Source organism: Geotrypetes seraphini, chromosome 9 (genome assembly GCF_902459505.1).
Source record: "Geotrypetes seraphini chromosome 9, aGeoSer1.1, whole genome shotgun sequence".
NCBI classification, from domain to species: Eukaryota; Metazoa; Chordata; class Amphibia; order Gymnophiona; family Dermophiidae; genus Geotrypetes; species Geotrypetes seraphini.
The window spans coordinates 11017703-11045039 of NC_047092.1; the positions used below are offsets into that span (position 1 = coordinate 11017703).

Below are 27337 nucleotides of genomic sequence, written 5' to 3' on the forward strand. Positions count from 1 at the left end.
AGACACGGAGTCTGTGCCACGTAAAACGTCAATCCAGATAGGACAGTGATCAGACACAGAAAGGGGACCCACCTCGGAAGCTCCGAGCCTAGGTAAGTATGCCGTCGATGTCAAAATGTAATCTATACGAGAAAACGTGTGATGCGCTCGAGACTGGTGCGTATAGTCCCGTTCCGTAGGGTGCAGTACACGCCAGGAGTCAATAAGATCTAAGGTATCACATAAGTATGGGATTCCCTTGGTAGGGCCTCCGGATTGGGAAGGTCCCGGGCCTGTTCTATCCATTGTTGGGTCTAGCACCTGGTTAAAATCCCCCAATAATATCAAAGGATTAGTAGGATCACACACTCCTATCCCCGCCAAATTGGCAAAAAAGGAGTGGTCATATTGGTTGGGAGCATAGAGCATTAGCAAGTTAAAGGTAGACCCGGACATAGTTACCCTGCAAAACAAGGTCCTCCCCAAGACGTCCTTGTAAAGTTGTTCAATTTTCCCCGGAAATCCCTTTCTTACCAGCAGCACCACTCCAGCTTTCTTATTGGAGGAGGAAGTATAGAAAACCTGGCCCACCCAACCTCTCAAAAGCTTAGCATGTTCAGAGTCCGAAAGTCTGGTCTCCTGAAGACATGCTAGATCAGCTTTATGATGTTGAAGGCGTTGCAGAATCTTACTACGCTTCACAGGTGAGGTGATCCCACAGACATTCCAAGATAGGATACGAAAGGTGGATGGAGTCATGAGTAGGTCAAAGAAAAGTACGTTGCCCAATAACACGTACAGGTTTCCCCCGACTCCCAGCCATACCGGGGAAAACTAAACAGCAAACAAACCAGTAATGCAAGAGATGTAGGTTGACTCAGAAAAAGCACAGAAACTGCACTGGACAGGATTATACAAAAGTATGACACTTGTCCCAACCCCCTTAAACCAATCCCCCCCTCCCCTCCCCTCCCAGCCCACCCAACCCACCCCCCGCCCTCCTTCCAACCCCATCTTCTCCTCCCCCAGTCCCCCCCCATCTAGGTCCGTCACTATCCCAAAACCCTCCAGGCTTTAGGAAAGCTGGTCACATCTCAGAGGCTGTCAGAGCCCTGCCCCCGCAAAGAATTTCAAAATAATTGAACAAACAACAGTGAACTTGTATTGCAGTATGGTAAACCCCCATTACCAGCTGAACAATAAACTCAATGATATAATCAAGCTTCCCCTGAATTAGATTCAGGACGGTTTATAAACTCTCCCGCTAAATCAGCAGAGTCAAATACATGCCACTTTCCATTTTGATGAATTTTCAGGACTGCAGGATAAAGAAACATAAACCTCCTTTTTTGTTCTACTAGTTTAGAACAGAGAGGATGAAAAACTTTACGCTTTTCAGTGAGTGCAGCAGAATAGTCCTGGGCTACACGCACAGGAGAGGAGTCGTAGGTCAGGGGTTCTCTTTTAGCTCTAAATGCACGCAGCAGCTCCACTTTATGTCTGTAGTTATGTAGTTTGCCAATGACCACTCTGGGTCTCTGGTCAGTTCCAGCCCGAGGGCCCACACGATGTACCCGCTCAAATCTGGCAGGGCCTAAGGAGGAAGGCATTGGGAGTTCACTGGCTAACCAGGATTCCACCACCGAGAGGAGTACAGAATCAGCAATAGTCTCGGGTAATCCTATGAATCTCAAGTTGCCATGACGAGACCTGTTCTCTAAATCCTCAAGTTTGTCTTGGCAGACACGGAGCTGAGTCGTCAATGTGGTCACAGTCGTGTCCAGCGCTAGGGCCCCGTCCTCCACCGCCGAAACCCGCGTCTCCAATTCCGTGACGCGCTTGGCGTTGTCTTCGAGGAGAGATTCCAGCTTAGTTAGTTGAAAGGAAATAGTTTCCATGCGCGGCCCCAGCGCCTGCAGAATCACCCGCTGTAGCTCCGACAACATTTCGGGCGAAAAGGTGGCAGCTGGAGCCTCCGCACGAGGCGCGGCCGCCATCTTGTCCTCTCCGGTCCGCACCTTCTCCCGATCTTTTTTAGTTGATTTGGACGTCATCGGGGCAGGTGAATGCGCCAAAAACCTGTCCATAGAAAGGGTGCTAATTCCACCGGCAAAGGGGGTGTAAATTGTTCGTTCCGGTGCTTAAATTGCAGCGATGCGAGGCGCAGGGCTCCGGAGCCGAACGAACAAGCAGCCGTTCAGCTCACAGCATCACGTGACCCTCGTTTTTTTGTTTTTTTAAAAAAAAATTTTGTATTGATCTCGCAATGTGAGTCACCGAGAGAAGAGAAAGATAAGGTACCACCTATCGAAACAGGATCATTGCTTTGACCAGCAACCAAAGGATCCGCACACTTCTGTGGTGGCTGAAAAAATGCAACGGCCAAGACACTACCCTACAATTCCCTCAGTGAAGGATAGCCTGAAACTCCGGAAACGCTAGACTGAACATCCACAACTCCTGAAGAGCAAGTGAAAACTGAGCCTCTTACTGAGACCAGATGCCTAACGCTGAGCCAGGAAGGACCGAGCCTCCTATCCACAAAGGACTGGAAACCTTGGCGACTATAAGAGGGCCCATTGATAATTGTGGCACGCCTTTGAAAAAATCATTTTGCCACCCACTTATACTGAACTATGGATAAGGAGTCCATTAGACACTATGGATGCAGCCTCCTACACCGGGCACTATCGGCACAGAAGCCACAGCTGCAGCGTGCCGACACGAAATCCAGCCGAAGGTGCTAATTCCAGAAATGCCACCATGGAATCTAGAACCTGTATATAAACCTACCCTCTCGGTCTGAGTGACTGAAGAAAAAAGACAAACCCGAGTCTGGAAGTGGTCACCCTGCATGTCGAACAACCCTACGAGATGGTCCAATGACTACCACAGGACAAGAGAGTTCTGTAGGGAATCCAAAGATCGAAATAGATAAATCATTCGTTTGTGTCACCGCCAAACTGACCTGCCAGGAAGGCACCTGAATTAACGGGACGATGAAGGATGTATTTGAGTCCCCTGGTTGCGATGAAACACCACAACCACTACCGTCACCTTCGAACGCGTCCTTGGAGCCAGGGCTAGGACAAATGGCATCCACCGAAAGCGATAGCGCCTGGCCAAGGGGTTCAAAGCGAAGATACCGCAGATACAGCGACCACACAGGAATATGGAAGCAATCATACTTGAGATTGAGTGTTGAACAGAACTCTCCCAGTTGAACCAATGTAGGAATCTGGAAAGATACGGGTCCCCCCCAGAAAGAATCTGCAAGAGGAAAAGAGTACTCAAATTGTTATCATCCCGAATAATGTCCAAAGTCCATGTTTGAGAAGTCCTAAAGAGCAAGCATAGGGAGCCAAGAAAATAACTCCTCTGCGCAAAATTTAGCCTTAGCGGCGAAAGAATTGAGACAACTAGAAAAATAAGAGCCTAACCGGACTATACCGGAAAATATAGGCAGGACGGAGGGGACGGAAAGGCACTTGTCCAACCCATATGTCCCTAAAAGTAAAAGCGCACTATAAGAAAGCGAGAAATGCGTCCGCCGCCCAAAGGCCGAAAAGCTGCCCTTCACCACCTACAACAGCAAGAACCCAAACCCAAAGAAAAATCCTAGGTATGGAACTAACTGCCAAGTTATTGAATCCATGATTGCCACCCCTCCATTATTATATCATTAAATTGATGCTGTCTATCCCACCAATACCTTTCAGTTCTAGATGGATTACAACAACAGTAAGCCAAGGCACGACCATGGAGAATACATGGGTAACAGATGAAGTATGTGGCGGGATCAGGGAGGGTCAATCAGGAATCGTGAGATCATTTAACAAATGTCTTGAATAGAAACCGGAAAAGAGTCCATCCGGGACACCGCTGCAATGACAGGTTGTCCAGATTGAGGCGCTATCAATCCAATGGAGATATATCGAATACAATATACGCCAGCAACGCCACTCAGACTGTCCCACTAATGGGCCAGATTTGAAAAGAGAGTCTGCATGCTGCGCGGATACAGAAAGAATCGGAGTGGAGTAGCCTTTGCCATGAAATAGGGAAACGCCGGAAAGGCCTGTTCAACAGCTTAGGAACATGAAAAGCATAGGAAAGGAAGAAAGGTATTCCCTCCCTACCATAAGCGGACAAGTTCCGCCAGGGCACCTTGCACTGACACCCCAAAACTGTTCCAATCTCAAACTGCTACTAGTACTACCAGTAACTAATTCTATAGCGCCACCAGACCCATGCAACGCTGCACAGATGCACAAAGAAGCATGAAAATATGCAATGCTGTATATCCTTGCCATGCATGGATCCCGGGAGGGAGGAAGAGATACCCCAGAATAGAAGACACTCTTACCTCTGATCGCACTCTGCAGTGCTCTGCCTTCTGCTGACACAGTCCAGAATAAGCAGTAACTGGGAGCAGGGAACAGCACCGAGTTTTCCTCTAAAACGCCCTCATATAGATCAGAATGGGCCACAACGAAGAGGAAATGTCTGTGACTCAAATGCCAACTCATGAGAACCAAAGAACCCACTGAGTCCGCCTGCAGCACGAACAGCAAAGCCTTCCCGATCGATTACAACAAGAGGGATGCGAGAGATCCCACTGTACCTAGAACCAAGGTCGCGCCGGAGAAGAAGAAGAGCGCTAATGCCACAGCACTTGCAGGGAAATAACACCCCGCGCGCCTCCCGCACATGGATAAGGCCCAGGGCTGCCAACCCCATGCCAAAGGAGCCACGGATCAGCCAAAACACACTGCCCCAAAGTGCAGATTTCTGTAACTACAGCGCCCCGCCTCACATGAAGAGGAGCTGGGTGGCGCGGACAGTTGCATGGGAAAAGGCAGCGGCAACGGCCGTGACTAGAAACTTCTACCCCGTAGCTTTTGTTCAACGGCCCGAATGGAGGTCCGAAGGTGTGAAGTGCCTCCCACAGCACGAACACCCTTGCACTGCCTCTGCTGCCTTGATTACAACTTAAACTTGCACAGCCCATACAAAGCACCCCACGAAAGAGATAACATCCTCCTGCCCTGAAATCTGTCCCGCAAAGGAAGGAGCCGAAGCAAAACAGCTGACCGCTGACGTGCACTGAAGCGGAACGGCAGCCGCCGTGAGCACGGGAGAAGCAGGCCTGACTTCAATAGCGCAGGAAACTACTAACGCATCCGGCGCAATCTGCACGTTCTCTCAACCCACTAAACATAGGCCCGCCAGTGTTCGCCGCTTCCCATAGCGGGAACACTTCATAACTGCTTCTGCCGCCATTACACACCACGCCGAGCAACCTCTAAAATGAAAACCCCCGCGACACAAAAGCCCAGCGACCAAACGGCAGATCTAAGAAGCAACCACAAGCAAAAACTAAATAAAGAAAATGCACTCTCACCCTCCACCGGTCGCTAAGGCAGGTAGTTGCCAGCTAGGACTGATAGCAAAAGCACCGTCCCTCAGCACACAGGTCTTTTTTTTTTTTTTTAAAGTCTTGTTCAGGGAAAGAAGAAAACACAGAAGACCAGTAAGAAATCTCAATCCACTGGAGAGGAAGATGGAGCAGGGACCTGGGGGGGCCCAGGTGTGACTCCCAAAGTTGGCACCGCTCAGCCAAGCACCCCAATCTAACTGAAGAGAAAAATTCTCAACAGTAGAGGAAATAGAAAACCAGCTAGAATCCAGGAGCTCGTGGAACAGTGACTATCACCTGCTGGGAGATAGAGAATACTGACGAAGCAGAAGTGCCAGCCAAGAGGACCACCTGTTAAATCAGTTTCTCTATCTCCACCTGCTGGTAGATGTGTGTTATCCCACTAGTCTCTGGATTCATCTGCTGCTGTTGCAAAGGAAAGGACAGATGTTGCATGGAAGGGAGCGAGGACAACCGCTGAATAGAAAGAAGAGAGCGAAGAGAAGATAATTAAAACAGAAACGACAAAAGGTAGAAAAAAATTTTTTTTTGTTGCTTTACCTCTGACGTCAATTGGAGAGGTAGTTCTGGGCCAGCGAATCGCTGCCTGGCTGGCCTGGAACTTCTTCTCCGACATTAGAATCGACGTCAGAGGTGAAGTCTTGTGAGTCCGGCACTTGTATGTGCCTGGCCTAACTCAGGGAAGCAGCAGGGAGAAATTGGCATGGTGGCTTAGGGGGTAGGGAAAGAATTGGGGAAGTGGAGATATCGGCGCGATGGCTTGGGGGGGGGCAGGGGGAGAGAGAGAAAAAGACAGGCAGGGGGAGATAGAGGGAGAGAGAGAGAGAGAGAGAGAAAGAAAGGCAGAAATAAAGAGGGGGCAGGGGGAGAGAGAAACAGGCAGTCAGGGGGAGAGATAAAGAGAGACAGAAAGAAAAGGGAAGTGGCAGAAAGAAATATTGGATTTACAGTCAGAAGAAGGAAGTGCAACCAGAGACTCATGAAATCACCAGACAAAAAGGTAGGAAAAATGATTTTATTTTCAATTTAGTGATCAAAATGTGTCCATTTTGAGAATTTATATCTGCTGTCTATATTTTGCACTATGGCCACCTTTTACTAAACCGCAATAGTGTTTTTTAGCGCAGGAAGCCTATGAGCATCGAGAGCAGCGCAGGGCATTCAGCACATCTCCCTGCGCTAAAAACTGCTATTGTGGTTTAGTAAAAAGGGAGGGAGTATATTTGTCTATTTTTATATAGTTGTTCCTGAGGTGACATTGCATAAAATCATCTGCCTTGACCTCTTTGAAAACCCGCGGAATATAAATGATAATTAACATTTTCTCTGCGTACAGTGTGCTTTGTATTTTTTAAAATTTTATTGTTGGTAAATCATTTTGACTTGGTCATTTTAAAAGTAGCTCGCAAGCCCAAAAAGTGTGAGCACTCCTGCTGTAGAGCCATTTTTGTATGACTGGATGAGCTATATTTATCTTTTTTTTTTAGTTGTTCAAATTCATCCTATATAATAAAACGCTAGCCGCGCATGCGCACTCAGACCTGCGTGATCTGTAATCCCTGATCCGTAGGTCCGTGGCCAGAGTGCGTATGCGGCGGCTACACAAAGCGGGAGAAGCAGACTCAGGATGGGAGGATGCGCCGCAGCAAAGTGCTGCAAAGGTACTGCAGGAGAAGAGACACATAGAAGACACATATCGCTTCTACACAAACCTCCCTCCAGCGTTGGCAGTCGCAGCTGCTTCACGACTTTCTCCTGCAGTTGAGTCCCTCTGCCGCATCACTAATGATGTCATCAATGACGCGACAGATAGACTCAACGGCAGAAGAAAGCCGCGGACCAGCCTGTTTAGCGTGCTGCGGCTGCCAACGCTGGAGGGAGGTTTGCTATTAAAATCATCTCGCCCTGAAGGTCGCAAAGTCAGCGGGGGTTGGGCTGGGAGGGGAGAGAACCATCTGCCTCGGGTGCTTCAGGCAGCAGCAGCGTTTACAATTCGCTGCTGTTGCGGCTTCAGGCCTTCCTCTCTGGCGGGTCCTGCCTACTTCATAAACACAGGACCCGCCAGAGAGGAATACCTGAAGCCAGCAAAAGCAATGAATTGTGAATGCTGCTGTTGTCCGATGAAGTAGTTGAAGGAGGAAAGTGAGCACAGGGGAGAGTGGCTTGGAGGGAAGAACAGATGGCAGGGCATGGAGGGAAGGAGGAAGGTATGCCAGACCAAGGGAAAAGGAAAGAGGAGATGGAGAGGCCATATGGGACAGAGAGAGAGGGGGCGCACACTGGATGGAAAGAGAAGAGAGGGCAGTGAATGGAAGGGGCAACATAGAGGGTGAACAGTATTCTAGCACCCGTTAATGTAACGGGCTTAATGACTAGTGTAGAAATAAATGGCTAGACTAAACCTAATAACTTCATTAACGCCTTTCCCTTTTTTAAACTTCTATACCATTTGAAAGAGGGACAATATCTAATTATTCCCTTCTAGCATTGGATGCTTCTTAAATTTAGTAAAAATATTCTGGCACAAGTGTCAAACCTTAAAAAAGGAAGTCATATTGAGCACTGGAAAATAATAATAATTAACTAATAAATATAGTACACATTTAGGGCTCCTTTTACTAAGTTGCGAAAATGGTTTTAGCGTGTGCCTAGCGCGCGCAGAATTACCACGCGTGCCAGACGCTAATGCCAGCATTGAGCTGGCATTAGTTTTCTCGCGTAGTGCGGGTGTTTGCGCATGCTAAAAATGTTGGCACACCTTAGTAAAAGAGGGGATTAATTTTCCCCACCACCAAATTTCCCCATCCCGCCCCACCTGGCTACTTTTTCATGCCACCCGGCTGGAAAAAATTTCTGGGGAGAACACCGTTTATGTATACTAAGTTTTGAATTTATTACTGCAAAACCAAAGTTCTGGGTATGTTTATACAGAAAAATTGTGTAAATGTGATACACTGCTGAATTTGAGCTATTGAATAGTTTGGCCTCTGCCTCTGTTCATGAGAGAGAGTGTGCTCAAGTACCTCATGTTCTGTAAAAACATTTATAGAACAAAATGTCCCTCATTTTTGTTAAAAGGACTATTTCTATGAGATCACAGAATCCTAGGTGAATATAACTTCTAGGGAGATAGCCATATTACACATTCAACTGACATGGTGGACTCTGACCCTCAACAACTTATGCATCAATACATTTATTAGGATATTAAAAAGGTACCATTACTGTGTGTCATTTCTATAAAAATAACTTCTACCAATTAACTAGTCAAGCAATGTTTCTAACACGTTACTACATACTGTACCTCTAACAGGAAGACATTAAGAAATGTTGAAAAAATATATTCTAAGGCAGGGGTGACCACACTTTTTGGGGCTTGCGAGCTACTTTTAAAATGACCAAGTCAAAATGATCTACTAACAGTAAAATTTTAAAAACCACAAAGCACACTGTATGCAGAGAAATTGTTAATTATTTATACTCTGGGGGGTTTTCAAATAGGTCAAGGCAGATGACTTTATGCAACATCGCCTCAGTAACAACTATACAAAAATAGACAAATATACCCTCCTCCCTTTTTAGTGAAGGGAGCTGCACTGAATGCCCTGCGCTGCTCTCGATGCTCATAGGCTCCCTGCACTAAAAACCGCTATTGCGGTTTAGTAAAAGGGGGCCATAGTGCAAAATAGACAGCAGATATTAATTCTCAAAACGGACACATTTTGATCACTAAATTGAAAATAAAATCATTTTTCCTACCTTTGTTGTCTGGTGATTTCATGAGTTTCTGGTTGCACTTTCTTCTTCTGACTGTGCATCCAATATTTCTTCCCTTCTTTCAGCCTCCTGTATGCTTCCTCTCCGCCTCTCCTCCAGACCTCATTCCCTCGCCCAGCTTTTTCTTACTCTCTCCCTGCCCTCTTCTTTCTGTCTGTCTTTCTCTCCATGCCTCCTTTCTTTCTTTCTGCCTGTCTTTTGTTTCCCTTCTTTCTTTCTGTTTCCCTTCTTCCTTTGTGTCTCCCTGTCTGCCCCCTTTCTTTCTTTCTCTCTGCCCTCCCCAAGCCACTGCCGCCATCATCGGGGAACAGGCCCCCAAGCCATTGCCATCGAATTCTGCTCTCCCTGCTTCCCAATGCCATAAAGAGGCCGCAGGAGCACCGGGCCGAGCAGCCTTCCCCACTCGACATCAATTCTAACGTCGGAGAGGAAGTTCTAGGCCAGCCAGGCAGCAATTGGCTGACCCGAAACTTCCTCTACGACGTCAGAATTGACGTCGGGTGGGGAAGGCTGCTCGGCCGGCGCTCCTGCGTCTTTATGGCATTGGGAAGCAGGTAGAACGCGAAGGCAACGCGAGTCTATCACAAAGCCCAGGTACTCAAGTTCTAAGGATACTAGCATACCACTGTTAACATTATGCTTTTTATGGCCTTGCATCACTCTTGGCCTTTAGCTTTGTGCCTTGTTAAACAGGATACACATGTTGGAATGATCTACCACAGACAGTTCTGTCTCAAGGCTTATTTCAAGTCACAATAATTCACTGTTATTGTCTGTATCTTTAGACATGTTCTGGTAATCTAATACACAGTATAATGCTTGAGTTGAAAAGCAGATTTTTGGAATCTAGACAAATATTGAATACAAGCATCTATGGGGGTCAAGCCACTAAAGCCAATTCTTTAAAAAAAATCATAAGCAGCTCCACACTACATAATACCTACTACTATGACTACTACTTCTACTAATTAATTCTATAGTGCTACCAGATGTACGCAGTGCTTTACAGAGTCACAAAGACAAGACAAACAGGATGTCATGGATACAGTTAAGGGAACGGTTAATCTGTTGGCTGGGTTGGAGGGCAGTGGGGAGTAGGGTTATGGATTGAATGCTATAACAAAAAGGTGGGTTTTCAGTCTGCTTTTAAACAAGGGAAGGGGCTTGGTGGACAAACTAGGGTAATTTATTCATGGCATAGGGGACAGTTAGATGAAAGGAACAAAGTCTGGAATTGGCAGTGGAGGAGAAGGGTACAGCTAAGAACAGCTGATCTGAGGAACAGGTTCTCTGGGAAGTGTATAAGGAGAGAGGTTTTCAGTCTGCTTTTAAACAAGGGAATGGGGGTTGGTGAACAAACTCGTAGTATGAAAATAAGAATTGAAAATATGCAACGATGTTTAGTTTGAAACATACAAAATAGAGCATAGTTTGAAAATATCCCAATATTAAAAAAAGGTTTCTTTCTACATCTTCATTTAAAATCACTGGGTGCCTGAAGTATGAGTTCTAAAATCTAATATTTTTCTTTTCTAGCCAGCAATAATTTGTCAACTCCTCATAAAAGCATAAGAATAACCATACTGGCGCTCACTAATGGTTCAGAACGGAGGTCAAATACTGGAAAAAAAAACATGACCAAACTACTGGCAATGAAAGGAGCTAGAGCAGTGTGTGTTCAAACAGTTTTTATGTTCAATAGGACAGGAGATATGACCAATGTAGTTTGTCATCTGCTATCCTTATAATAATCACATAAGATAATCTGTATAAAGTGAAAAATAAAAAAAAAAGCATACAAGTGATTGGGTTAATCCAAAATGTCATTCTACTGTAAAACAAAACGTACATTCACTACATGCCTGACGGCTCGTTTCCATAATATATCAATTATCTTCTAAAGGTAACAATGAATGAACCAATCTATTCTGTAGATAACCACCATGAGAATAGGCTATACATGGACCAGAATTTTAAAAAAGGACGTACAAGGAGGCACAGATAAATCTGTCTTTTTCCTATTTCACCTACCTTTAGACTAATAATACTTTAAGCATCAAAGTTTATAATTTCATATACGTCTGACTTAAATTTCATAATTTGCAGATCTGAAGTGAAAATGGCGCAAAATGGAGATTTCACTGCAAAAATTGCTGAGCGGTGATGAAATATCTTTTCCTCAAAGGGAACTTAGCCAAACAAATTTACAATAATATGTCAGTTACATTAGGGCAGGGGTGCCCACACTTTTTTGGCTTGTGAGCTACTTTTAAAATGACCAAGTCAAAATGATCTATCAACAATAAAATTTAAAAAAAACAACACAAAGCACACTGTACACAGAGAAAATGTTAATTATCATTTATATTCAGGGGGGTTTTCAAAGAGGTCAAGGCAGATGACTTTAAAATATGCAATGTCACCTCAGTAACAACTATACAAAAATAGACAAATATACTCTCTCCCTTTTTACTAAACAGCGATAGCGTTTTTTAGTGCAGGGAGTTGCGCTGAATGCCCTGCACTGCTCTCGATGCTCATAGGCTCATTGCGCTAAAATCCGCTACTGCAGTTTAGTAAAAGGGGGCCATAGTGCAAAATATAGACAGCAGATATAAGTTCTCAAAACGGACATATTTTGATCACTAAATTGAAAATAAAATCATTTTTCCCACCTTTGTTGTCTGGTGATTTCATGAGTCTCTGGTTGCACTTTCTTCTTCTGACTGTGCATCCAATATTTCTTCCTTTCTTTCTGTCTCCTGCATGCTTCGTCTCCTCCAGACCTCATTCCATTCCCCAACCAACATCTCTGTCCTTCCATGAGTCTAACTTTTTCTTCCTCTCTCCCTGCCCCCTTCCCTTTCTTTCTGTTTGTCTCCCTGCCCCTTTCTTACTTTCTTTCTCTGTCTTTTTGTCTCCCTGCCCCTTTCTTACTTTCTTTCTGTCTCCCTGCCCCCTTTCTTTTTTTCTGCCTCCCTGTCTCCCCTTTATTTCTCCCCAAGCCACTGCCAGGGCTGTCGTCTGGGAACAGGCCCCCAAGCCACCGCCGACTTCTGGGAACACCTCCGACTTCTGGGCCCCCAAGCCACCACAGACGCCGCCGTTGCAGAGTTCTTTGTTTTCCGATGCTGCAACAGGCCAGCAGCCTTCTCCCTAACGTCAATTCTGCTCATGCTGCCGAGATGAACAAACTGGATCCGCGCAGCCAATTAGCAGCGGGGCAGGAGTTCGTAAAGCTTGCTCCTGCCCACTGCACCTCCACCAGGGATCGGCAGAGGACATGCTGCACCTCCACCAGGGATCGGCAGAGGTATGAAGATAGGACAGGGAGGAGGAGGGTGAGCAGAGCATGGCGGTGGCCTTAAAAAATTCTGGGAGGGGGCATTGACCTGAATATAAACCGGGACCCCCATTTTTGGGCCAATTTTTTGGCCACAAAATACTGATTTATATTCAAGTATATATGGTAAGTATACCATCCTATTATGACACAGCTCAGCTTGTTGCTCTCTATCTCTGCCTGTTGGTGGATGGACACAACCAACTCATATCTGGATTCATCTGCTGTGAATAACAGAAAGAAAATTATCAGGTTCTAGTTCAATGTCATAGACTTGTGCTCGAGTCCTAGCAACTTGATGAATTACAGATCTAAAAAGAGATCAGTTTTGTGATAGTCCGGTAAGGTTCTCCAGTGTCATCCCTATGGTTGTTTTCAACATGTTCAGCCATATGATTGCAGGTCACTCTCTTTGCCTGGTTCTTTCAATCTTCCCAAACATGATGTCCTTCTCTAATGACCTTTCTCTTCTGACAGTGTGACCAAAACAAGACAGTTGTAACGTCATCATTCGGGCTTTGTGTGACGTAGCCGATTTGATCTCTTCCAGAATTGATTTGTTAGTTCTTCTGGAGGTTCACAGCAAGCATAAAATCCTTCTCCAGCACCAAAGTTCAAATGAGTCAATCTTCTATCTGCTAGTATCAATATGTGAAAAACTTAACATCTTAGACAACTGGCAACTGAATTCAATAATTAAAAAAAAAACTGCAGAAGCTGCTTTGGGATTTTAATGAAGCCCTGTTAAATGATATCATGTGTGTCTTGTCTGCTAATCAGACTAGGATGTTCAGGTTATCCATTCCAGAAGGGATTTTTGGCCAGTCCTGGATTTCTGCCAACCTCATCCTCGTGCATTATGGGATCTGCAGCACTGTTGCAGTACCTGTATGTAAAACCAAGTGTAGTGGTAAAAACTACCAAAGGCGGTATACAAGTCCCAATTTCAATGGATAGAATCATGGACTACAAATACTACACTGCTTTGGGATGTAATTTTAAAACCAGGACTGGCCAAAAAAAAGTCTCCCTTCTGGAATGGGTAACCTTGTCACCCTAGATCAGACTCCTACCACCTGCAACATCTTTCCATCAAGTGCCCAGTTGCTGAAGCATCTTACTGTTACTACAGCTGATTCATCTATTGTTGTTAGCAGAGGAACACTTCTGACATTTGTTTGTTCATTCAATTTTCTATACCATTCTCCCCAGGGAGCTCAGAATAGTTTACATGAATTCATTCAGGTACTCAAGCATTTTTCCCTGTCTGTTCCGGTGGGCTCACAATCTGTCTGATGTACTTGGGTCAATGGGGGGATTAAGTGACTTACCGAGGGTAACAAGGAGCAGTGTGGGTTTGAACCCACAACCTCAGGGTGCAGAAGCTGTAGCTTTAACCACTGCATCACACTCTCCCCTTTAATAGGCACTTATTTTCCTGTTCATCCACTACACTTTGTTGGTTCTCTTCTACAAGTCAACTTAATAGAAATCTTAGTAATTTTGCCAAAAATAATACACAAACACTTGCCAAGTGAAAGTTTAAACAGTGTGGCCACCTCGAAGCTGAGCACATCCAATGTTAAATGAGTCTCAGAAATGAAACCGGGCTGCAAAGTTACTGCTAACAATAGAAAGCAGGGCTACAAAGTCACTGCTCATCCATAGAGCCAGAGCTAGAACCAGCTGAACCTTCTGTTTGATTGGCATTAGTCTGCCGGTTGTATATCAACCTTGAAGAAGCGGTTTAATAGCAAAACAAGGCTTTTGTTGAGGGAAGGACTTGTTGAGGAAGTACATATCAAGCGGCTCCCTAGCCAGAAGTTGGATTACAAATATATGTTTGGGACTGTGTGGTTTGGAAGCCATTTGGACGTGATTTCTTCTTTCTGAGCTAAGTACTTGAGGAGCTCTTTTGCTTGACTGTGTTTAATATGCCTAGTTTTTTCAGCATGTGTCACCTGAAACATCTTGAACTTTTGTTTGCTTTACTGGCTGGTGGGGTTGAGATGCAGATTTTTCTCAACTGGATCAGTTCCTTTTGAGGTTTTCTTTTTACTGCGTCTCCCCCCCACTAGAGCCTGTGATTTAACTTTTTTGAAACCGGTTCTGGCTCTATAGATTAGCAGTGACTTTGCAGCCCTGCTTTCATTTCTGAGGCTTACTTATTTAATATTGGATGTGCTCAGCTTCTAGGTGGCCAGTCTGTTTAAACTTTCACTTGCCAAGTGCTTGTGTATTGTTCTCTTCAACACCCATGTCTGAAAGACAATTATCTCCAATTATCTTCCCAGATGATGTAAAAACACAGGCAGCCGAATCTTTGGGAAAGTTGTACCAAAACCAGATCAAAATGGCTCTATTTGCAATTTATAAACAGCTGTATAGAATATTGCCCCTTTTATACTTTAATTACATAAATATAAAATAATAAGTATTCAAGGCTTGTGTAGATAGGGACAAAATGTGTCAATTCTTTGAACATAGTAACTTGGAGGAGCATTTTTGATAGTGTGCCCAAATCCAATTTTGAACATATCTCACAAGACGTCTAAATATCAGAGCAGGGAAACATCCATTTACAAAACCACTAGATGTCCACATTTTTACAAAACATGACCTATTTGGACATCTTGCCTTTAGAACGTCTTTTTTGGCCATTTTCAAATACAAAGACATCCATGTTCAAAACGTCCTAATCCAGACCATTTGGATGTGGGAGGGGCCAGCATACTAATGGAGGGGCCACAGACATCCCAGCAGAGCAGTGGGACACCTTAGAGGGCACTGCTATGAACTTCACATAAAGGGTATCATATGTATATCTCACCATAACCCCTTATAATTTATGGAGAGCCCCCAAAACCTACCATATCCACCTGTGTACCACCCCAATAGCCCTTATGGCTGCAGGTGGCACCTATATAGCAGTACAGTAGAATCTCAGTTATCCAGCACCCATGGGGATTGGTGGATGCCGGATAACTGCTTTTCTGGTTGTCTGAGAGATACTGTATTGCACAGTACTGTACTAAGGAGTGTCCGCCAAATCTCAATTCCCTCCCTCCCAAAGCATTAGTGTGCCAGCAGTCCCAAGTCACAAACCCCTCCCTCAAGCCACAAAGCAGCAGAAGCAGGCGGCAGTCCTGAGGCGCGAACCCCCTCCCTCCCTTACCTGATGCGGCAGCGCTCAAAACAGGCTGCCCACGGCCAGCCCCAGCAGGGCCTTTCCTCTGATGCATCGAAGTGACACGTCAGAGGAAAGGCCCTATAGGGGCTGGCTGCGAGCAGCCTGATTTGAGTGCTGCCTCCTGCTGACCAGGTGCCGCTTCCAGTAAAGAAGTAAGGGAGCAAGAGGGTTCACGGCTCAGGACCGCCATCTGCTTCTCCTGCTTTGGAGCTTGAGGCAAGGGGGTTTGTAGCTCAGGAAAACTGATTAACTGGTGTTCTGGAGTGGGAGGGAAGGGGGGGTTCATGGCTCGACTGCTGCTGCTTCTACTGCTTCGGGGCTTGAGAGGGAGGGGGTATTTGCGGCTCAGGACCACCGACGTACTGGTGCTTATGTGATAAACTAGTTGTGTAATTGTGGTTTAAATGAAATTTGTGGTGGCTTTTGGGAAATTATATGTAAGAAATACAATTTAAATTATTTAATATGCGATACATGAGTTGCAATTGATATATAGCTCTCTGTGGTGCATGAAATAATGAATATGCATGAGAGAGGTTTGCATATACTGGAGGAGACAAGCATGCAAATGTGTCTTATGCATATTCATTAGGGATATCCTGAAAATCTAACTGACTGGGGGTCCCCTAGGATAGGGTTGAGAACCACCGATCTAGCTTGTAAGCTCTTTGGAGCAGGAACCGTCTCCTTTATGACTCTGTACAGCGCTGCGTACGTCTGGTAGCGACGTGAAATTTAATTAGGCTGGGGGAGGGGCTGCTGAAGGCTGGGGAAGATAATGAAGCCAGAGGCCATGTCCCTTCCCCCATGAGCGACACCTACTTGGCGGCGGGCTCGCCTTCCGGGCTCTGCGGGCAGTCGCCGGCCGCGCTGCAAACGCTCGCCGAACGCTTCCGCCGAGCGGCCCAGGCCCGCTTCCTGGGCTTCGCGCCCTCGCCGCTCTCCTCCATGCCGCTTCTTCCTTCAGGGAGACGGGACGAGCCGGAGCGCCCTAACCGCCATTTTGCTGAGGGGTTTTGAAAAGCGGCGGGCCGCAGCGCGGGCGCCCAATCAAAGCGCCGGAAGCTTGCGGGTTGCTAGGAGACGGGGGGGGGGAGGGCGGGGCGGCGCGTGCACTTGGCCTGCAGAAATGGCGGGCCGTGGAGCCGCCGCAGGCGCGGGGAATATGACGTCATGAGGGCTCTAGCTGGCTTTAGGAAGGGCTTCGGCTAGGGTCAGTTGGCCCCAGTGATTATGTACGTGCAATGGCAGACCTTTTGTATTTTAATTCAGCTTCTCCACCTTCTTTGGGGGAGCCTGAAAAACGAGAGGTCTGGGAGCGGGGCCCTAGTTGTTCCTATTACAGCTTGGTATCAGCTCTATAGCCAGGTTTTATATATATGTGGGGGGGGGGTGAGTCCAAATTAGGAGGGGAGAACTTTGCTGTACCTCCCCACTGCTTTATACTCTTCCCCCCCCCCCCCGAACCCCACGAACCTGTCTTGGCAGAAGTCCTAAGCCCCACCAGTAGAAGGCCATCCCCAGCCACTGCCTATTTTCCTGAGCTGCTGTGCTGCCTACTTGGGGGGGGGAGGGGGGGTTTGGTTGTTGTTTTTTTTAATTTGTTCATTTTCAAACTTTCATCATGTGTACAGGCATTAAATAAACAATATTAATATTGCAACTCTTTTTACTGTATCTTATAATATGTATAATTATAATTAACCCTTATCCCACCCTCCCTATCCATTATACTTTTCCGAGATGAACAATAAAATATAACCCTCCCCCCTCCCAGTATTAGATGGTGTATCTTTCAATAGAAAAAAATAAAAAATGGCATTTAATCATTACAATAATTCGTTAATGGCTCCCAAATTTTAATAAAATTCTTATAATTACCATGTTGTATAGTTAATGATCTTTCCATTTTATATATGTGACAAAGTGAATTCCACCAAAACTTATAGCTTAGTCTATCTACTATGATCTTTCCAATTCCTAGTAATATATTGAATGGCAACTCCCGTCATCTATATATATAAAATCGGAGGTATGTATGTGTGTATGTGCCGCGATCACGCAAAAACGGCTTGACCGATTTGAACGAAACTTGGTATGCAGATCCCTCACTACCTGGGGTGATATGTTCTGGGGGTCTCGCGGCCCACCTGCACACGTGGGCGGAGCTACAAACAGAAAATCAGATTTCACCCATTCAATTCAATGGAAAAATGTAAAAAGCTGTGGGACCGATTTGAACGAAACTTGGTATGCAGATCCCTCACTACCTGGGGTGATATGTTCTGGGGGTCTCGCGGCCCACCTGCACACGTGGGCGGAGCTACAAACAGAAAATCAGATTTCACCCATTCAATTCAATGGAAAAATGTAAAAAGCTGTGGGACCGATTTGAACGAAACTTGGTATGCAGATCCCTCACTACCTGGGGTGATATGTTCTGGGGGTCTCGCGGCCCACCTGCACACGTGGGCGGAGCTACAAACAGAAAATCAGATTTCACCCATTCATGTCAATGGAAAAAATGTAAAAAGCTGTGGGACCGATTTGAACGAAACTTGGTATGCAGATCCCTCACTACCTGGGGTGATATGTTCTGGGGGTCTCGCGGCCCACCTGCACACGTGGGCGGAGCTACAAACAGAAAATCAGATTTCACCCATTCAATTCAATGGAAAAATGTAAAAAGCTGTGGGACCGATTTGAACGAAACTTGGTATGCAGATCCCTCACTACCTGGGGTGATATGTTCTGGGGGTCTCGCGGCCCACCTGCACACGTGGGCGGAGCTACAAACAGAAAATCAGATTTCACCCATTCATGTCAATGGAAAAAATGGAAAAAATGTAAAAAGCTGTGGGACCGATTTGAACGAAACTTGGTATGCAGATCCCTCACTACCTGGGGTGATATGTTCTGGGGGTCTCGCGGCCCACCTGCACACGTGGGCGGAGCTACAAACAGAAAATCAGATTTCACCCATTCAATTCAATGGAAAAATGTAAAAAGCTGTGGGACCGATTTGAACGAAACTTGGTATGCAGATCCCTCACTACCTGGGGTGATATGTTCTGGGGGTCTCGCGGCCCACCTGCACACGTGGGCGGAGCTACAAACAGAAAATCAGATTTCACCCATTCATGTCAATGGAAAAAATGTAAAAAGCTGTGGGACCGATTTGAACGAAACTTGGTATGCAGATCCCTCACTACCTGGGGTGATATGTTCTGGGGGTCTCGCGGCCCACCTGCACACGTGGGCGGAGCTACAAACAGAAAATCAGATTTCACCCATTCAATTCAATGGAAAAATGTAAAAAGCTGTGGGACCGATTTGAACAAAACTTGGTATGCAGATCCCTCACTACCTGGGGTGATATGTTCTGGGGGTCTCGCGGCCCACCTGCACACGTGGGCGGAGCTACAAACAGAAAATCAGATTTCACCCATTCATGTCAATGGAAAAAATGTAAATAGCTGCCATTCTCACAGTAATTCCAACTACCTGGGGTGATATGTTCTGGGGGTCTCGCGACCCACCTGCACACGTGGGCGGAGCTATAAACAGAAAATCAGATTTCACCCATTCATGTCAATGGAAAAAATGTAAAAAGCTGTGGGACCGATTTGAACGAAACTTGGTATGCAGATCCCTCACTACCTGGGGTGATATGTTCTGGGGGTCTCGCGGCCCACCTGCACACGTGGGCGGAGCTACAAACAGAAAATCAGATTTCACCCATTCATGTCAATGGAAAAAATGTAAAAAGCTGTGGGACCGATTTGAACGAAACTTGGTATGCAGATCCCTCACTACCTGGGGTGATATGTTCTGGGGGTCTCGCGGCCCACCTGCACACGTGGGCGGAGCTACAAACAGAAAATCAGATTTCACCCATTCAATTCAATGGAAAAATGTAAAAAGCTGTGGGACCGATTTGAACGAAACTTGGTATGCAGATCCCTCACTACCTGGGGTGATATGTTCTGGGGGTCTCGCGGCCCACCTGCACACGTGGGCGGAGCTACAAACAGAAAATCAGATTTCACCCATTCATGTCAATGGAAAAAATGTAAATAGCTGCCATTCTCACAGTAATTCCAACTACCTGGGGTGATATGTTCTGGGGGTCTCGCGACCCACCTGCACACGTGGGCGGAGCTATAAACAGAAAATCAGATTTCACCCATTCATGTCAATGGAAAAAATGTAAAAAGCTGTGGGACCGATTTGAACGAAACTTGGTATGCAGATCCCTCACTACCTGGGGTGATATGTTCTGGGGGTCTCGCGGCCCACCTGCACACGTGGGCGGAGCTACAAACAGAAAATCAGATTTCACCCATTCAATTCAATGGAAAAATGTAAAAAGCTGTGGGACCGATTTGAACGAAACTTGGTATGCAGATCCCTCACTACCTGGGGTGATATGTTCTGGGGGTCTCGCGGCCCACCTGCACACGTGGGTGGAGCTACAAACAGAAAATCAGATTTCACCCATTCATGTCAATGGAAAAAATGTAAAAAGCTGTGGGACCGATTTGAACGAAACTTGGTATGCAGATCCCTCACTACCTGGGGTGATATATTCTGGGGGTCTCGCGGCCCACCTGCACACGTGGGCGGAGCTACAAACAGAAAATCAGATTTCACCCATTCAATTCAATGGAAAAATGTAAAAAGCTGTGGGACCGATTTGAACGAAACTTGGTATGCAGATCCCTCACTACCTGGGGTGATATGTTCTGGGGGTCTCGCGGCCCACCTGCACACGTGGGCGGAGCTACAAACAGAAAATCAGATTTCACCCATTCATGTCAATGGAAAAAATGTAAATAGCTGCCATTCTCACAGTAATTCCAACTACCTGGGGTGATATGTTCTGGGGGTCTCGCGACCCACCTGCACACGTGGGCGGAGCTATAAACAGAAAATCAGATTTCACCCATTCATGTCAATGGAAAAAATGTAAAAAGCTGTGGGACCGATTTGAACGAAACTTGGTATGCAGATCCCTCACTACCTGGGGTGATATGTTCTGGGGGTCTCGCGGCCCACCTGCACACGTGGGCGGAGCTACAAACAGAAAATCAGATTTCACCCATTCAATTCAATGGAAAAATGTAAAAAGCTGTGGGACCGATTTGAACGAAACTTGGTATGCAGATCCCTCACTACCTGGGGTGATATGTTCTGGGGGTCTCGCGGCCCACCTGCACACGTGGGCGGAGCTACAAACAGAAAATCAGATTTCACCCATTCATGTCAATGGAAAAAATGTAAATAGCTGCCATTCTCACAGTAATTCCAACTACCTGGGGTGATATGTTCTGGGGGTCTCGCGACCCACCTGCACACGTGGGCGGAGCTATAAACAGAAAATCAGATTTCACCCATTCATGTCAATGGAAAAAATGTAAAAAGCTGTGGGACCGATTTGAACGAAACTTGGTATGCAGATCCCTCACTACCTGGGGTGATATGTTCTGGGGGTCTCGCGGCCCACCTGCACACGTGGGCGGAGCTACAAACAGAAAATCAGATTTCACCCATTCAATTCAATGGAAAAATGTAAAAAGCTGTGGGACCGATTTGAACGAAACTTGGTATGCAGATCCCTCACTACCTGGGGTGATATGTTCTGGGGGTCTCGCGGCCCACCTGCACACGTGGGCGGAGCTACAAACAGAAAATCAGATTTCACCCATTCATGTCAATGGAAAAAATGTAAAAAGCTGTGGGACCGATTTGAACGAAACTTGGTATGCAGATCCCTCACTACCTGGGGTGATATGTTCTGGGGGTCTCGCGGCCCACCTGCACACATGGGCGGAGCTACAAACAGAAAATCAGATTTCACCCATTCAATTCAATGGAAAAATGTAAAAAGCTGTGGGACCGATTTGAACGAAACTTGGTATGCAGATCCCTCACTACCTGGGGTGATATGTTCTGGGGGTCTCGCGGCCCACCTGCACACGTGGGCGGAGCTACAAACAGAAAATCAGATTTCACCCATTCATGTCAATGGAAAAAATGTAAATAGCTGCCATTCTCACAGTAATTCCAACTACCTGGGGTGATATGTTCTGGGGGTCTCGCAACCCACCTGCACACGTGGGCGGAGCTATAAACAGAAAATCAGATTTCACCCATTCATGTCAATGGAAAAAATGTAAAAAGCTGTGGGACCGATTTGAACGAAACTTGGTATGCAGATCCCTCACTACCTGGGGTGATATGTTCTGGGGGTCTCGCGGCCCACCTGCACATGTGGGCGGAGCTACAAACAGAAAATCAGATTTCACCCATTCAATTCAATGGAAAAATGTAAAAAGCTGTGGGACCGATTTGAACGAAACTTGGTATGCAGATCCCTCACTACCTGGGGTGATATGTTCTGGGGGTCTCGCGGCCCACCTGCACACGTGGGTGGAGCTACAAACAGAAAATCAGATTTCACCCATTCATGTCAATGGAAAAAATGTAAAAAGCTGTGGGACCGATTTGAACGAAACTTGGTATGCAGATCCCTCACTACCTGGGGTGATATATTCTGGGGGTCTCGCGGCCCACCTGCACACGTGGGCGGAGCTACAAACAGAAAATCAGATTTCACCCATTCAATTCAATGGAAAAATGTAAAAAGCTGTGGGACCGATTTGAACGAAACTTGGTATGCAGATCCCTCACTACCTGGGGTGATATGTTCTGGGGGTCTCGCGGCCCACCTGCACACGTGGGCGGAGCTACAAACAGAAAATCAGATTTCACCCATTCATGTCAATGGAAAAAAATGTAAATAGCTGCCATTCTCACAGTAATTCCAACTACCTGGGGTGATATGTTCTGGGGGTCTCGCGACCCACCTGCACACGTGGGCGGAGCTATAAACAGAAAATCAGATTTCACCCATTCATGTCAATGGAAAAAATGTAAAAAGCTGTGGGACCGATTTGAACGAAACTTGGTATGCAGATCCCTCACTACCTGGGGTGATATGTTCTGGGGGTCTCGCGGCCCACCTGCACACGTGGGCGGAGCTACAAACAGAAAATCAGATTTCACCCATTCAATTCAATGGAAAAATGTAAAAAGCTGTGGGACCGATTTGAACGAAACTTGGTATGCAGATCCCTCACTACCTGGGGTGATATGTTCTGGGGGTCTCGCGGCCCACCTGCACACGTGGGCGGAGCTACAAACAAAATCTGATTTCACCCATTCAAGTCAATGGAAAAAATGTAAAAAGCTGTGGGACCGATTTGAACGAAACTTGGTATGCAGATCCCTCACTACCTGGGGTGATATGTTCTGGGGGTCTCGCGGCCCACCTGCACACGTGGGCGGAGCTACAAACAGAAAATCAGATTTCACACATTCAATTCAATGGAAAAATGTAAAAAGCTGTGGGACCGATTTGAACGAAACTTGGTATGCAGATCCCTCACTACCTGGGGTGATATGTTCTGGGGGTCTCGCTGCCCACCTGCACACATGGGCGGAGCTAGAAACAGAAAATCTGATTTCACCCATTCAAGTCAATGGGAAAAATGTAAAAAGCTGTGGGACCGATTTGAACGAAACTTGATATGCAGATCCCTCACTACCTGGGGTGATATGTTCTGGGGGTCTCGCGGCCCACCTGCACACGTGGGCGGAGCTACAAACAGAACATCAGATTTCACCCATTCATGTCAATGGAAAAAATGTAAACAGCTGCCATTCTAACAGTAAATCTAAAACGGCTTGACCGATTTGAACGAAACTTGTTATACAGATCCCTCATTAACTGGGGTGATATGTTCTGGGGGTCTCTTCACCCAAGAATTTATATGTTCTTGCTCCTAGAGGTGAAACTAAAAATGTTGTTTATAATCAAGTTTTGTGTTAGTTGTATTGTATTCATTTTGTCAAATATTTCACATTATAATTTGAATATTGTACTTTTTATAAAGCTGTAAAAAAATAATTTCATTCACCACTATAAAGTATCTTTATTTGAATCCATTTACAGTGTTATTGCTATAATTAAATACCCGTGCAACGCTGGGGCATCAGCTAGTTATCAATAAGAGTTTATTGTTATTCGCTGATATCTGGCTCTTTTTCCTCATCGACATTCCAAATATTATGGTATCATAAGATAATGCTACATAATTTTCCAATAAACAATTTACTTGATTCCAGATTGAATTCCAAAAGGCTAAAATATAGGGACGGTGAAAGAAAAGATGATATAAGGTCCCTACTTCTATGTTACAATGCCAGCATCTATTAGACTTTGAACTATTTAACTTCTGTAATCTAACCGGGGTCCAAAATACTCTATGCAAAAGAAAAAACCATGTTTGTCTCATAGATGCAAACATTGTACATCTCGTCCTCCAAGACCAAATTTGTGGCCATTGAGATGCTGAAATATGATGCTTAATCTCAATGCTCCAAATATCCCTAAGATCATTTTTAGGCTTCTTTTTAACAGATTCACTAATAATTTTATACTGTATGCTTGGTTTTAATGAAATTGAACATATGCAAGGGCAGCCCTGCCCCTGTGTAGCGGGAGGGGGTGGGGGAGGATCCGAGCCTACGTCACACATGCTCAATTTAACTAAGATCAAGAATGAGGAGGGGGCAGGGCAAGTAGCAGAATGCTGCTTTCTGGCTGAGCGCTAGAATAACGCAGCATTACCATAACCGGCCTTGTCTTAAGGCTCGGCACCTGCTTTCTCCTACCATTTAGGATCAAATCCAAGTTTTGACCTTGAATGAACAAGCCCTGGGGCAAGAAGCTCCCATACCATATGCCAAACCTATTGAAAATTTACAGGCTAGGTAAAAAAAATCTATTCACTCCTAATTCCTTCACTGTATCTTGCAGAAACTAGTGCCAGCCTTATTCCGTAGCTGATTCACTGGTAAGTTACTAAGCAGTTTGACTTATGTTTGAGAGGATAACTTTAAATAATCAACTGAAAACATTGGCACTTCTCATTCAGTCCTTTTTAGGTTTTGTTTTCTTTATTTATATACACTTCTCACTCCGTATTCGCTGTGATAGGGAATTAACAGTCCCGCGAATACGGAAAAACTGCAAATAACTTTTTCATATGGTATTCGCGGTTTTCTATTAAAAACCATTGTGAATAGGGTGAAAGCGTGAATAACATGGTGGGAGACCTGGCCTGTTCCTGAAGGAGAGGCAAAACACGATGAAGAAAGTGCTGAGAATCAACGATTTTTCTCTGTAAATGCTTGGAATCAGTGATTTCTCTATGCAAGCTGATGTAATGGGGGGGGGGGGGGGGGAGGAGCCAGCAAGCTAAAAACCGCGAATAATCAAAACCGCATATGCAGAGGGAGAACTATACATTGTTAAACTGGCTTAATAATAGTGAATCCTTGGGGTTGTGTGTGTGTGTGTTCTGTGGCAATTTGCTAGTTCCCATTGGCATAGTAAAAGGGGTACAGTCTGGCATGGGCTTTGTAAAGGGTACAGGTGCCTGTCATCCTCCTGCCACCCCCCCCCCTCCTCGCCACACCTGTGTGCCCCTTCCCTCGTACCTCTTTAATTTTTCCAGCGTGAGCTGCAGTAAGAACTTGCTGTCCGCGTCTGTGTTGCCTCTCTCTCTCTGACATCACTTCGGGCCCTGCACCTATGATGCGACATCAGAGGGAGAGCTGACACGATGGGGGCAGTGAGTTCATGTTGCTCTTGCCTGGAAAATGAAAAAGGTAGAAGGGAAGGGAAGGGGGGCACGCGCGCAGTAGGGGGGTTGGGAAGGAGCCCTGGGTGCCACTTAACCCTCGCTACGCCACTGCTAGTTCCATCACAAATTTTAATCAGATTGTCACACAATATTCACTATTATAAGACTAATATTACTATAGTATTACTTTTCACTAGTTAATAGTACTGTATTTCACTGCTTTTATAGAATTACCTCCATAATGGTGAGAATCTATGCTAAAGGAATTTAGGCCTACGAATGGGATGCACTGAAGGCATGTGATCACCAGTACTGTGGTGGGTGTTCACATTAAAATCCTGGTGGTCATCAGGATATAGGCGATACGGGAAGCCATGGGAGGTGCTCAGGACACTAAGGGAAGAGGTGTAGAGAGAGCAAGTAGGTATATAGTATAAATTTATTGATTATTGATAATTAATGTTTTAGATTACATGTAATTTTAATTTTATTTTGTTTTAATAAGGTAATTTTGTATCCACTCTTATTACTTTGTATTAATGTTCATCGCTTTGAAAATATGACAAAGCGATCAATCAAAAATTTAATAAACTTGAAACTTGAAAGAAGAGGTTGCTAATGAAAGCATATAATAAATTCTCATTTTACCCTGGGAGGGTTGTTCTATCTATCTACTATTTCAAGTGATGCAATAACTCGCTACAAGTTTTGTTACTGAGGTTTTATTCATCTTAGAACATCTCCATTTGTTCTTAATTAAGGTGCTTATTTACAATAGAGCTACTTAAAAGCCACTGTGATGCCTTTCCATGTCTGAAATCTCCATCTCCTGGTACTGAGACTTTTGGGTCGGTGCTTGCTGGCAAAGACAAAGGTTCCCACTGTACTTTGCTCTCCACAGACTCAACGAAGCACCCTTGTTTCTTATCTGCTGCAAGGAACAGGAGGGAGAGGTGCAAGTTAAGCAGGGGTAGCATACTTTGTGACTCTTGCTGTCTTAATTAAATTCCATATTACAACTGTAATATATAGGGTGTTGTGGGTTGCCTCCTACTTTACATCTGCAATATATTATCACTATGGACCAGTTAATTCAGATCAACACTTTTTACGAGAAGCAGTAGGCACTTAATCTGGGCTTTTTATTTTCCTTTATTAAGGGTGAAAGAAAGAAATTGCCATTCAACGAAACAGGCCTAGAAGCATCAATGTGAACTTGCAAAGGGTTAATATCAAATCACTCGGCTGCTGATCTTCATTATATCAACCTAACTAAAGCTGGGCTGTTGTGCCATTTTCAATAAAAATAATATTTAAAAAAAAAATAATAATAATAAAAAGTGTGCCAGCCTACACCATGTCAAGCGCAGGTGTAAATGTGCACATCTAATTGTATTACTCTAGTGCATAAAATTCAGGTATTCTTTAATCTCTGCACACTCCCATGTGCCTCCCTTGATTTGATATTAACCCTTTTTAAGTTCACATTGATGCTTCTATGCCTATTTCGTTGAATGGCAATTTCTTTCTTTCTCCCTTAATAAAAGAAAATTTTAAAAAACCCATATTAAGTATACAGTACTCCCCCCCCCCCCCCCCGATATTCACGGGGGTTCTGTTCCAGGAACCCCCGCGAATCGTGAAAAACCACGAATACGGTTTTTCAATGGGGAGACTGGAGGGGCAGGAGAGAGCAGCCGGAGCGCTGGCGAGTGCAGGAAATCACTCGCGGTATGCTCCGATCGCCTCTTCCTACACTAAGTCGGGCCTTACCAATCAGGAGTTGCATGTCAAAGCAGCTCCGGATTGGTAGGGCCCGACTTTAGTGCCTCTCCCGCTGCCCTCTCCTTGTTGGCGGTTCGCGGTTAGAAAATACCGCGAATGACCGGGACCGC

The 27337-nt window shown here is 45.4% G+C and overlaps 2 protein-coding genes across 5 annotated transcripts in view; both read right to left on the reverse strand.

Moving 5' to 3' along the window:
• The window catches only part of NET1 (neuroepithelial cell transforming 1), an 87271-nt gene extending 70511 nt beyond the window's left edge, over positions 1–16760 (reverse strand). The window contains exon 1 of the mRNA XM_033958038.1: positions 16552–16760. Within this exon, the coding sequence (XP_033813929.1) occupies positions 16552–16679 (128 nt within the window). The 5' untranslated portion in view covers positions 16680–16760. The remainder of the gene's footprint in view (positions 1–16551) is intronic.
• Positions 16761–26148: 9388 nt separating this feature from the next.
• The window catches only part of LOC117366563 (testis-specific gene 13 protein-like), a 50037-nt gene continuing 48848 nt past the window's right edge, over positions 26149–27337 (reverse strand). For 3 of the 4 annotated variants that reach the window (XM_033958043.1, XM_033958041.1, XM_033958044.1), the window contains one exon: positions 26149–26373. In XM_033958043.1, coding sequence (XP_033813934.1) covers positions 26195–26373 — 179 coding nt within the window. In that variant the 3' untranslated portion in view covers positions 26149–26194. The remainder of the gene's footprint in view (positions 26374–27337) is intronic. The other variant, XM_033958042.1, reaches the window with a different exon arrangement.